The 13169-nt window shown below is 37.7% G+C and overlaps 1 protein-coding gene across 9 annotated transcripts in view; it reads left to right on the top strand.

The window, feature by feature from the left end:
- The window catches only part of CSNK1G3 (casein kinase 1 gamma 3), an 81567-nt gene that overhangs the window by 44684 nt on the left and 23714 nt on the right, over positions 1 to 13169 (top strand). For all 9 annotated transcript variants that reach the window (XM_066338976.1, XM_066338974.1, XM_066338981.1 and 6 more), the window contains 2 exons: positions 6287 to 6435; positions 7647 to 7881. In XM_066338976.1, coding sequence (XP_066195073.1) covers positions 6287 to 6435; positions 7647 to 7881 — 384 coding nt within the window. The remainder of the gene's footprint in view (positions 1 to 6286; positions 6436 to 7646; positions 7882 to 13169) is intronic.

Below are 13169 nucleotides of genomic sequence, written 5' to 3'. Positions count from 1 at the left end.
GCCTGGCCTCAGTTCCATCCAGAATGGTGTCATTGGCTGCAGCATCCCAGATGCGGAGCAGCCAGGTGAGGATGGACTCGTTGGTCTGACGGGTGAATTCCCTTCGCAGGTCACGCAGCTCACCCAGAGATAGAGAGCGGGTGATGATCTCTGTCTCTGTCTCTTCAGCTGAGTGTGAAGGTCCTGCTCTATCCTCGTCAGTCGCTATGCGGACTGATTTGCTCCTTGATTTCTTCTTCTGAGTGGTGGCAACTGCTACTGGTTTAGGCTGTTCCGGTTCAGTGACGGTTTGTGTGGAGATGCTGACAGCACTTTTGGTTCCTTTTTCCTCTGAGAGTCTGTGTAGTCGTCGATGCTATTGCTTTGCTTCTTTTTACCTCTTCTACTTCTTTAAGAACATGCTCCAACACACCATGTAGTGTTTTGATTCTAAGCATGGTGCAGAGAAAACAAAGCAGGACTAACAAGAACATTATGCTGTCCTTGGCATCCAGAGGGTACTCAATATTTTCAAAAACTGCTGTGTCCTTCCTGAAAAGCTGGAAAAAATCATTCTTTACTCCTCCCCACAGGGGCTGGGTGAGATTGTTGAGGCTCCAGACGTAGCATCCTAGACTAGAACAAGAATACAAAACTGGGTATATATTCTGAATAATGTTCATTGCCTCAGATTTTATCAAGCAATGGACGTAATAGACCAGTAAAGCAATTTTAGTACCATATCCTGGTCTACGCAGGAGTATTAAGGCCGGCAGATAGTGCCCCGAGTTTGGAAAAATAGAGAGAGATAGGTATAAGACACATGTAAGCATATTGGGCATCATAACAGACAGGTGTACTCAATAAAATTGTAATTTCTGACTTTTCTTATTGCCTCTGCCCCACGTTGGGCGCCAAAAATATGTTGTGGTTTGAAAACAAACCAAGTAAGAGGCTCTAAGTCAGAAATAAAATTTAATGAGAAGAAAAGGAAAATAAAATAGAATAAAATAAAATAAATACAAAAAGAAAAAACCAGTGACAGAGTCAGAATACAACCTGATCAGGGTGATGGAAACAGTCCAGACGAGGTGGTCTTCCTGAAACAGAAATCTTGTAGAAAGGTCTGGTAGCTCCGGTCCTCTGGGAATCCAGTGGGAGAGGGCTGCTTCTACTGTCCCAAATCCCAGCTTATATCCAGGTGAGAATGCTTGGCTCTTCCCCATGGGCGGAGCATCTCACAATGGGATGATGAGTCATGGAAGAGAGCCTTAATGGCCCATTAAAGAGAGAGTCATGCAAAAGGCATTGATGGGCCATTAACTGAAGATGGTGATAGAATACATCCTAAACTACAACCCAGGACACACTTCATATCCTTTCTATACACCTTGCTAGCCATTATTCAGTATAAATGCGAAGTGAGTTTTATTAGTAAGTTCACATTAACATTGCTTGGAACTATTCTTTTAGGTAGATAGCTGAGAATTTGCTCTTAACCTGACGGCTGTTTCTTTAATTTTAAATCATGCTGTCCTGCTTTATAACTTCTGTTCTAATTTGACTGGCATTATTATGCTGGGGAGTAAACAATAAGCAGTTGGTTGAAGTGGCTGGTAGTCACTATTAAGTAAAAAAAAACCCCAAACATGCAGGTGATCTTAAAAAATAAGGCTCTAAGCTTAAATTAAAGAATGTAGTTTTAGAGCACTTTAACTGAATCAAATATTGAATCTCTGGACTGAAGAGGTATCTATTCTTAGGCACTTTTAATCTGTGTACTGATGACTGTTATGGTTTTGTTGTGAGTTGTTTGGGAAAACTCTGGCTCAGTTTTGAGTTTTTGCTACTGATGTGTTTGCTTTAATAGGAAGGCTGAGCTGCTCAGTTATTAATGTGAATATGCTAATATTTATGTTTCTGTGAATAAATAAGGATTATAGTACCTAATTTGTTTTTTATGTGTAGTCCAACAAAAATTATAAGTATGTTGCTGGCGCTTTTTCTTGTTTTATGCCAATGCTTTTCTAGCATTTAGCTCAAGAACACATACAGGATTTTCTGAAATAAAGTATTTTTTTTGCCTGAAATAACTGCAAGAGATCTGGTAAGAATGGCAGCTGCATAATAGAGTTACATGATGTTTCTGAGAAACAGTAGTTACTGGCTATAAAAAGTCTGGTTGTATGCAAAAATGTATATTGGTTTTTTATTGTGACATCACATGTATTTCAGAGATTGTAGCTGTTGTGAGGCATACAATAGATAGCTGTAATAGTGGGAAGGAAGCTTGATAATACAGTTCACTGAACAAAGTGAATGTTAGATAAATGGATATTTGATTTGATAATGATTACAATAAAATGCATCTCTTTTTTAGTAATGTAAATAAAGATGATTTTTCTTTTGAAAGAGATCTAATCATTTTATTACTGTTTCTTCTTTTTGCAAACATATTCTTATAAGTAAGTGGTGTAGTCTAAGTGTTATGGTGATATAATGTCTCATTCTACCTTTAGAGTTTCACGGTTCATGTCTGATCATGCATTAAGGTGCTATGTTTCCAGAGACTGTGTGACCTTCTGTGTGTGCTGCTTTGGCTCATGTTAGAACATGCTACCCTGAGTTTTATAATCCCTCACTTTGAGAGGATTCAAACCAGATTCCGTAGACTAACTAGGGAATACTTGTGTTTGTGGAAGTTTGTTGATTTGTGTCCTTGACAAGAGTGCCAGTATAAATGTGCCCTGAAAGACAACTGTTACTGCAGATCTTTGAATTAGTTTAAAGTATTCGGCTTGTGTCTAGTGGATTGCCACATAGGAAAGTCAAGACTGCAGATAAAAGGCACTGGGGTTTGCAAGACTGAATACACAACATCATGATCTGCAAGAGCAGTCTTGTGTATTTTACTGGCATTTATGTGTCTGATTTAACAGACTCTAAGCAATAGGATATAATGCAGATACCATCAGTCTCTTTCTTGGCTGGTTAGAGAAAGCTCTAAAAGGGAACTGATATTACAAGAAACTGAAAAACACTGGAAAGCTTCTTATTAGCTTAATAGCTTTACAATTTTAGATTATATTGTATAGAGATGTTTTGCCAAGATAAAAGCTTAGAATTAAGTCAGTGATAGATGAAGTTTAGTACAAGTGGTATTGCCATTGACCTTTGGGTTACATATTCCTTTAGTTATCTCTGCTGCCTGTTTATCAAGTTTTTTCCTGAATGGGGGCACATACATACAATAATTGAAGCTACGATGTAATATTTGTGTCAAAGCAAATAGATGGATTTTTTTGCTTAAGATACAAGTGTGTGTTTGTGCTACTTATGTATATTGCTCTAGATAACTAGAGTGAACAACATGCAGTCTCAAGCTTAAATCAGCTTTAGTGATGAAGTTCTTGAAAAAGACAACAACTAAGGTGGTTAACTGTCCCAAAGCAGAAATCGCTTGCTATTTTCTTTATTTTAGAGAGGTTTGGCAGATACAGTTTAATCTACTGGTCATGTTTTCTTTATTCTAATAATTGTATCCTTTCATCATCGTAGAGAAAGTCAGATCTGTCAGCTTTAGAAACTTTCTGGACATCATGTACATAAACATAGTGGACTAAAGTATTTGAGTGAAAATTAAGAGGTATAATCCATAAATCCACATAACTACTTTAGGGGACTCTCCTTGCTCCCTCTCCCTTCCCAGTGGACATTCAAGGACTTTTGGAGTGTTTGGACTTGATACTGGAGACCAGAGGTGTAAAGCAGTTATGTTCTGGGTGGCTAATGAAAGTTAACTTTTAGAAGAAACTGGAGTCCAAGCAATGTTCAAATAGTTGATTTTCAAGTCAAGACTTTTTGATTTTTGTCAAGAAGTAAAATAGGATTAAAATCATACTGGCTTAAAATGGATTTACAATTTTATGACAGGGCAGTCACCTAAGTAATGTAGATTACTTTAGTCAATTGAGCCCATTCAAATGAAAGTGTTTTACTTGTCAACAAATATAAATATCTAGGGATAGGCAAATATGACTCGTACCTAATAAAAGGATTCTGTTTACAGAGTTTTAAACCTAGAAAGGAAAGATGTTTAAATGTAAAGTAACTTAATGGGAGTATGTGAATCTACGTTTTTGGCCACAAGCAAGTTTCCTCTTTGATGGAAGAGGAGGAAGTTATATGTAACTTTTAGTGATATTTGTGTGACAAGCATTAAGTTCTGCTTGTAACTGGGGAGAGTTACTACTTTTTAAAAAGGGTATTTGAGACTGGAGAGAAGATCTGCCAGGGTACTAGAAAGGATTCAGTGGTAATCCAATTAATTATTAAGAAACCAAAGACTGATGTCTTCTTTAAATTTGCAGCAAGACAACTGGAGTATTTCCTTTCTTTTGTTCTTCAGTAGTTTGAGCCAGAATAATTAAAAAAGGAAATAAAATGCATTCTCTTAATTGGTAATAGGTAGTGGAGTATCTTGCCAACAAAATAGAGATTTCTTAAATTTCTAATAATCAGAGTTTCTTTGTTTTTAACTTAACCAATATCTCTTAAAGTTTTATGTAAGAGAGCTTACATTTATCTCTCTGTAGTGGGAGAAAAAATCCTCATATATGTTTTTATCAGTAGCATGTTACTTTCTGATTTCTGGAGATTTAGAGACATGAAGAAAGAATGTAAGTAGCAGAATGATACTTGCTTATTGCTTTTAAGCAAAAGCACTAAGAGTGCTTTGATTAAGAACCAGAGCCCCTAACTTTCAGTTCTTTGAACTGTTAATATCATATTATTTTATCAACATGAGTAATGTTAGACAGTATGCGTCCTATGCAATGCAGGAGGTATTACATGTTGAACACAGTTTTGGGATGTTTTGGAATACTCATCTAATCAGAAGACCAAGTGTTTTAGGTATCTATAATTCAGATGATATTTTTAAATTGAGGAACACAGTCTCATACCATATTCTGATACACGATGTGGTCAATGCTTCTTCATTAGTAGCAATAAGCTACTCCTGTGAAATCTTTCTGAAGTGCGTATGAGTATGCATTTTATGTATATTAGTATAGAGATTGGTGTGATGATACATAGTGAAAAACAAGCTCAAGTCTTCTGAAAACTGAACAAGTAAACTGGATTTTAGGGGTCCTTCTTTAAATATGGTGACTTGTAGGAAAAGAGATTAGTGAAAAACCTCTTAAAGGTGCATTCGTTTGATGTGAATTTTGCTAAAACTGTATTTTTAATTTTTTTTTTCACCCAAAGTTGTTGTGAATACAATTATCAATTTGTTCCCTCAGTGTGTCACTATAGTGAGGTATGAAAAATTGAAGGTTTTTCAGAAAACACTCAAGAGTTAGGGTTACATTTGACCTACAGAGAATGAAGGTGAAATCCATTATTTCGTTAAGGTGTGCTGAAAATAGGTATGGTACTTCTGTATGGTGCAGTTTTGTAGCACGGGACACTGTAGAAAAAGCTCTCATGAAAAGAATACATTTTCAGAGTATTAAATATTTGGAATAAATGAAACAGAGGATATGTACTGAAGAACAAAAACTTCAAAATCTGGAATAACTAGCTTCCTTAAGTAAACAAAATTTTGATGAATGACGAAGATGTCCTGTGTATGTGAAAACTTACACAATGAGTAGAAGCAACAATATCAAGTTATTTTTAATGAAATAAACACACAGCGCATATTGTACAAAAAGGTGGAAGCAAAATTGGATCATAAGGCTTAAACTATTTTTATTTTCACACTTATGGATTGCCCATCGTCCCAAGGCAGGTGTGTCTGTTTAAAACTATAAAATCTAGACTTAATGTATCATTAAACTATATAGTACAATAATATCTTTTTGATTTTTAAAATGATTTCTCTAGATAATAAATTGCTTTTATTCTTAAAGGTAGGAATAGGCCTAGTTTAAAAAGTTTAATATAAGTGCATTTTTTTTACAAGAGCTTATTTAAGCTTTTCTTCATGGCATTTTAAAACCCTGTTTTAATTTATGGTTACAAAACTTTATAAGAGAGGTTCTAATATAATTTTTTATAAAAATCTTGAGATCTTTCACAAGTCAAATATGTAATAGTACCATTTTCATTAAATATTTTGTGATTATCTTCAACATTCCTGTTGTGTTTTTTACCTGTATTTTTATGAGGTTTATTTATGCTTTTATGTGAAAGCTGTATTTTTAGCTTAAAATCAACTCAAAATTGGGTAGGAATTTTATTGCTGTGTTCATTAATTTTATTCGACCTCTTATCATTACTTTGTATTTTCATTTTACAGATGGAATACCTCAGGTTTATTATTTTGGCCCATGTGGCAAATATAATGCCATGGTGCTAGAACTACTTGGACCTAGTCTGGAAGATTTATTTGACTTGTGTGGTAGGACATTTTCTCTTAAAACCGTTCTTATGATAGCCATACAGTTGGTAAGTAGAATAGATGTTAATTTGAGTGTTCACTAGAATAACTATATCAGTCTTCAGTGGATTAAATGATTACTTCACTTAGGGGATTTGCACTTCTCATGTTTTAAATTGGTGTGGTGGTATTTAAAATGCTTGTGATACAGTTTAAGCAGGCATACTAGTACATTACTGTAATTTACTTTGTTCCAGTTTTCCAAGTCAGTTCATGAATGTAATTACTTTGTCTTCTGAGTTCTTCTTATCACAACCTAAAATCGTGAATTTTGGTTTGGCGTACTCTTTCAAAAAAGAAAACTATAAGGAAATAAAAGTAATTTTAGCCCAAACAAGCAGTATTGTATTATGAGACTCATAAATAGCATAAGTATTTTTTTCCTGGGTATTCTTTTAAGAAAGCAAATAAACAAATGAAAAATTCCCCAAATCTTTCCAGAAATTATAGCAGAAAATTATTCAATGAAGAATTATTCTCTTTTTGAAGATTTGCTTATTTGGTTCTGACTTGAGGGTGGGTGGAAGTGCAAAGAGGGACAATTAAAGGTGTGCATGTTTACCAGATTTCCGTTTCCCTAAATAGTGATATTTTTACCTGTGATGGTTAAAAATAGCTGTTTAAAACATGACTGTAATTATATAACAGTCCTCCAGCTACAGATATACAGTCATGTTGAACTTATTTACAGCCAAAATGACCAAGTTCTTTTTTTTTTAAATGCTCAAGTCCTCACAAGTTCCAAGATGGAAATTTTGACAGAAAGCAGTCCAGCTTGAATGGACTTTATATGCTGTGCTTTATATGCATTTATATCTTTAATATGTGTTATATCTACATCACACTTTGCTGCTTACTGCTTGGTGGCATAATTTCTGGTTTGACTTTTAATGTACACAAAACATATTTATGCCGCTGTTTTGAGAGACAAAAACTTCTGTTATGTACAAGATTCATGACTAATAATCCAATGTGAAAGTTTCCAATACACCAGTTGTTGTATCAGCTTTGGAAAGTGTACAATTTTCATTGACTTTAACTGGGAGATACTTCGTTAAGAACAGTATTGCTTTGGTCTTAAGGTATTAGGAGGGGTAATTGGGGTAATTTCTTCTACATGTAAAGCCAGTATAAGATATTTAGCTTCTAACACATTTTAATTTGGAAGCCTGAAGTTTAAACTAAACTTCCTTGTCCATTTCTTTTCCTTTTATTGAAGATTTCTCGTATGGAATATGTCCATTCAAAGAATTTGATATACAGAGATGTGAAGCCTGAGAACTTCTTAATAGGACGACCTGGAAACAAAACCCAGCAAATTATTCACATTATAGACTTTGGTTTGGCAAAAGAGTACGTAGATCCAGAAACAAAGAAGCACATACCATATCGAGAACACAAGAGCCTTACAGGAACAGCTAGATACATGAGTATAAATACGCATTTAGGAAAAGGTATGTGTGCTTTTTAGGTACAGAAACAGCTGTGATTTGTCATAAACCTTCTTGCTTTTCAAGTTACAGATTTTTCTCAGTCTGTAGTCATTAAGAACTGTGAACTTAGTGTATTGTGGAAAATATAGTTTGTCCTTATGGAAATACTGTTTATGGGAATAATATTTTTTGAATCTCTCATCATCATGATCATGTCTTGGGGATTGTCCTCTTTGTTAGCTATCCTTAAAATAAAGATGAGGTGTATCTTTTTGTAGCACAATACTGTCACATTATAAATATACCATGGCAGAGTGAAGTGTCCAGGAAATAGATGTGCTTATTAAATACAGAAAAGTCAATAGGTTGCAATAACATTTGCTTTTCTGTTATCTTTGAAGTGCACCATAAAATAACGAAGTAGCTTAGAGATAATGGTGATTTCTTGCTTGTTTTTAGTGCTTATACTGTTTGTAATGCTTTGTCAGAGTTGTTAAAGGTTATGCCAGCAAGCTAAGGAAATTACAAGATGTATATAAATATGAAAGTTGTTATTATTGAATCACTATATTCATTTTGAAAAAGGTATGAGCACTCAGGTCTTTGTTTATTCCAGATATAAAGAGGTTTTTAGTGAAAACTATTAGTTAGACCCCTTTGAATTTGTGTAAGCCATTTGCTTATCACTACATGGTAATCACTAATTAGGTTACTCTTTGAATTGGTCATTAAAATGTTGCACAACACTTATAGTTTAATTGTAAGTATAACTGTTAATACAGCAAATGAGAAACCATTCACACTTCTCAGACAGGAATAAGGTACTTTATCAATAAAGCAAAGCCATGGAATCACTTAGGTTGCAAAATATCCTGAAGGTCACTGAGTCCAACCGTTAAACTAAACCATGTCCTTAAGCACCACATCCACAAGGTTTTTAATATACTTCTGAAATGGTGACTCAGTCGCTTTCCTGGGCAGCCTCTTCCAATGCTTAAGACCCCTTTTGGTGAACCAAATATTCCCAATATCCAGTCTAAACTGCTGTGGTTCAACATGAGGGTTTTTCCTGTTGTCCTATTCCTTGTTCCTCAGGAGAAGAGGCCAAACCCCCACCTGACTACACCATCTTTTCAGGGAGTTTGTAGATCTCTCCCTTGAAACTCTTTTTCTGAACACTCAGCTCTGCTCCTCACAAGATCTGACCCTTCACCAGCATTGTTGCTCTTTAGTTGGCATACTCCAGCACCTCAAGTGTAGGGTTTGAGCTTTATAAATCTTCCTCTTGGAACTTAGGTTCTTCAGAAGAAGCATTCACTGTATTTTTCAGGTGTAAATGTTGATGTCAGCTTAAGGTGGCTGTTACATTTTTGACACTGGGCTCTTGCCTCCACTAGGCAGGATAGACTGATGATTTTAAAATTTTCAACAATTTCTAAAATCAAATAAATTTTTACTCCTTCTTAAATGAGAAGATTGCTCCCTAACCTGTAAGAAAAATAAACCAAAATGTAAAACTGATAATTACTTGAAAAACAAACTGAATTTTGATTACATGTCTGATATTAACACAGGATGTGTTTATTTTTGTCTACTGATAACTTGTTTAATCATAGAACGCTTTGGGTTGGAAAGAACCTTAAAGATCACCAGTTCCAACCCCCTTGCCATAGGCTGGTTGCTCAAAGCCCCATCCAACTTTACCATGGACAGTTCCAGGGATGAGACATCCAGAGCTTCTCTGGACAATGTGTTTCAGTGTCTTGCCACTCTCACACTGAAGAATTTCTCCTGAATATTTAATCTAAACGTACTGTCTCTCAGCATGAAACCAGTAGTCCTTGTCCTGTCACCACATGTCCTTGTAAAAAGTCCCTCCATAGCTTTCTTACAGGCTCCCTTTGGGTACTAAAAGGTGCTATAATGTTTCCCTGAAGACTTCTCCAGGCTGAACAGCACCAACTCTCAGACTGCCTTCATAGGAGGGGCAGTACCTGAACATCTTCATGGACTTGCTTCATCAGGTCCATGTCCTTATTATCTTGGGGATCCCAGAGCTGGATGCTGCACTACAGGTGGGGTTTCATCAGAGCAGAGCAGAGGTATAGAATCCCCTCCCTCAGTCTACTACCCACACTGTTCTAGATGCAGCCCAGGACACGTTTGGCATTCTGGGCTGTGAGTGCATATTGTGGAATTGTGTCCTACTTCTCATCCACCAGCATGCACAAGTCTTTCTCACAGGGCTCCTCTCCTTTCTCTGCCCAGCCTCTGTTTGTGCTTGGGATTGCCCTAACCCAGGTGCAGGTCCTTGCACTTTTAATGTTCACATAGGCCCACCTCCCAAGCCTGTCCAGACCCCCCTGTGGCATCCCTTCCCTCCAGCATGTTGACAGCACCATGCAGCTAGATGTCACTGACAGACTTGCTGAGGGTGCACTTGATCCCATTGTCCAGAACATCAGCAAAGGTGTTACTCAGCACTGGTCCCAGTACAACCCCTAAAGAACTGGTCTCCACTTGGACGTGGAGTTGTTGACCACAACTTAGTGTGACCACTCAGCGAATTCCTTTTAGACCTGTTTCATCTGTCAAATCAGTGCCTCCCCAGTTCAGAGACAAGGATATCCTGTGTTTCAGTGTCAAATGCTTTGCACATAGCCAGGTAGATATGTTGGTTGCTCTTCCATCATGCATCAATGCTGACTGTGTTGAAAGGCCACCAAATTTGTTAGGCATGATTAGCCCTTACTGAAGCGATGTTGACCATTATCAGTCACCTCCTTATTTTTCATCTCCCTCAGTATAGTTACCAGGAGGATCTACACTGTGATCCTGCCAGGCATTGAGGTGAGACTGACTGGCCTGTAGTTCCTCATGCCTTCCTTTTCTTCTCATTGTAATAATGGGGTTATCTTTCTTTTTTAGTCTGTGGAATCTTTACTGGGCTGTAATGACTTCTCAAATGTAGTGGATGTAATGGGTAGTGTCTTTGTCTGAGGTTCCCTAAAGACTCATAGTTGAATCTCAGCAGGTCTCATATGGACTTGTGCACCTTCAGGTTCCTTAGATGGGCTCTAACCTGGTCTACAGCAGGTAGTTCTTCATTCTGCCAGTCCCTGCCCTGAATTCTATTACATGATTGGTGTGACTGGAATACATGCCAGAGAAGATGGAGGCTAAAAAGTAATTTTTTGCCTCACCTTTCTCCATATTCCAGATCTCCTGTTTCCTTCTGGAGAGGTCCTGCATTTTTTGTAGTTTGCCTTTTGTCACCATCTTACATGTACTTGCTCTTCTTGTTGCCCTTGACATCCCTGGCCACATTTAATCCTATCAGGACTTTAGCTTTCTTAAGCTGATCTCTGGCTGCTCAGACTGTTTCTCTGTATACCTCCCAGACTACCTGTCCTTGCTTCCCCTCTCTATATCCTTCCTTTTTTTCTCTTTGGATTCATCCAGGAGCTCACTGTTTATCCATGCAGGCCTCCTGATGGTTTTTGCTTGACTTAGTTGGAAGGCGTTGTTCCTGACTTAAAGAAATTCATGCATGATTAACCAACTTCTTAGGACTCTGCTTCCCTGCAGAACTTCATCTCATGGTACCTCTGCCAAGCAGATCCCTGAAGAGGCCAAGTTGCATCTGCTGAAATTCAGGGTACTGAGCTTGCTTTGCTCCTTTCTCACTACCTATAGGATCTCAAACTCCAGCATTTTGTCTTCACTACAGCCAAGGCTGCCCTTGAACTTTGCAATCCCCACCAGCATCTCCTTGCTGATGAGAACAAGCTCCAGTGTGGCACATCTTCTTTTTAGCTTCTGTCACTTGAAGAAGGAAGTTATGAATAATAACTTACTGGATTGCTGATGCCTTGCTGTCTTGTCACTCCAAGAGATACCAGAGCAGTTTAAGTCTCCCATGAGGACCAGGGCTTGTGAACACGGGGTGGATCCTGTGTATCAGTGGACAGCTGTTATGAATAAGTGTTGGAGATTGCTTAAAAAATCATCAGCAAGGGTATCAGTAAAAACCTCTTTTAATATTAAGCAACAGCATGGCAAAGTTCTTTGTGAGATTTGCTCTGCTACTTACACCAAGGAAAAAGGGAAAAACCCCAAACCTCAACAAAATCCAGTCAGTCAAAACAAAAATTAACTGAGAACTGTCTAGGGCTGTATGTGTGTGTAGGTGCGTGTGACAAATGACAAAAGGAGAGTAAGGGCAAGTATAAAAAAGAATACAGCCTGAAAGCTTAACAGCACTCAAAAGTATTTAACCTTAACTTACATCTTCAGCTTAACAATTCAACATAGGAATAACACTTAACAGCATTTAACCTAACTTACAATTTAACCTTACTTACAGGCCTGACTTACTATGATATCCAAGATACTCAAACATAAGACAGCAGCATTCCTCCCAGAAATTGCTGTAGCATATGTGTATGTTTATGCACACAAAGTCAGAGCAAGGTACCTGTGAAAAATTCCCCTCACAGGCAATTAAATACTCTGGGTGCTTTCACATCTCCTTATTGTGCAAAGAGTTGAACCTCAAGGGGTTGGTTTGTTTTTGTGCAGCAGTCTTCTCAAGCAAACTTGAGAGTTTGTGGGCTCTCAGAGGCCCTGCTCAGAGAGGTTGCTTGTCACAGCTGCCGCAGTCCAGAAATACTCAAAGGTTCTCATTTTTGACCATGGTTTATATCAGGTCACAAGAGAGTGGGCTTTAGTCGTAATAGTGTTTCAATCTGGCCACAGTGTTGGTTGGCACACTTTATTTCTAAGTGTGAGAACAGGGTTGTTATGCTGTGCAAGGAAGAAAAATAGTTTCCAAGGCTGATCGTAAAGAAGACGTGAGCTTGAGAGACAGCAAGGGTTCCTAGGAGCAGAGTGTTTCTGATAAACTCAAGAAAAGCTGAGCCAAGGTGGTGTTTGTCAAGCTGAGACCTAATGAGCTTTTTTCAGATTACAGTGTGGCCTCGAATGTGTGGGGGAGGGATGCACCACCACAAGAACTCAGCTGCTTAGTCTTCCTGTTGAGGGGACCTGTGGCTGCCTAACCCTGCCCTCCCATTAATTCTTCCCCAACAGCTCTTGGTCAGCTCCTCATCCATCCCCAGACAAAACTCCATGCACTCAGCTGGCTATTGCCATGGAGGGTGACATGGCCTCCTGTGGCCCTTGCCTCTACTTCCTAAAGAGCCTGAATCGTTCCATTCCAACATGGCTTTTTGTGTTCTGTGATATTCCTCTAAATTTTTTTAAATTCATAGTAGTAGTATATTTTTAAATTCATGTAGGTGAGACAT

Source organism: Sylvia atricapilla, chromosome Z, assembly GCF_009819655.1.
Source record: "Sylvia atricapilla isolate bSylAtr1 chromosome Z, bSylAtr1.pri, whole genome shotgun sequence".
Classification (NCBI taxonomy): domain Eukaryota; kingdom Metazoa; phylum Chordata; class Aves; order Passeriformes; family Sylviidae; genus Sylvia; species Sylvia atricapilla.
Note: the sequence above shows the minus strand (reverse complement) of the source record. Positions and strands in the feature narration are given on the sequence as shown.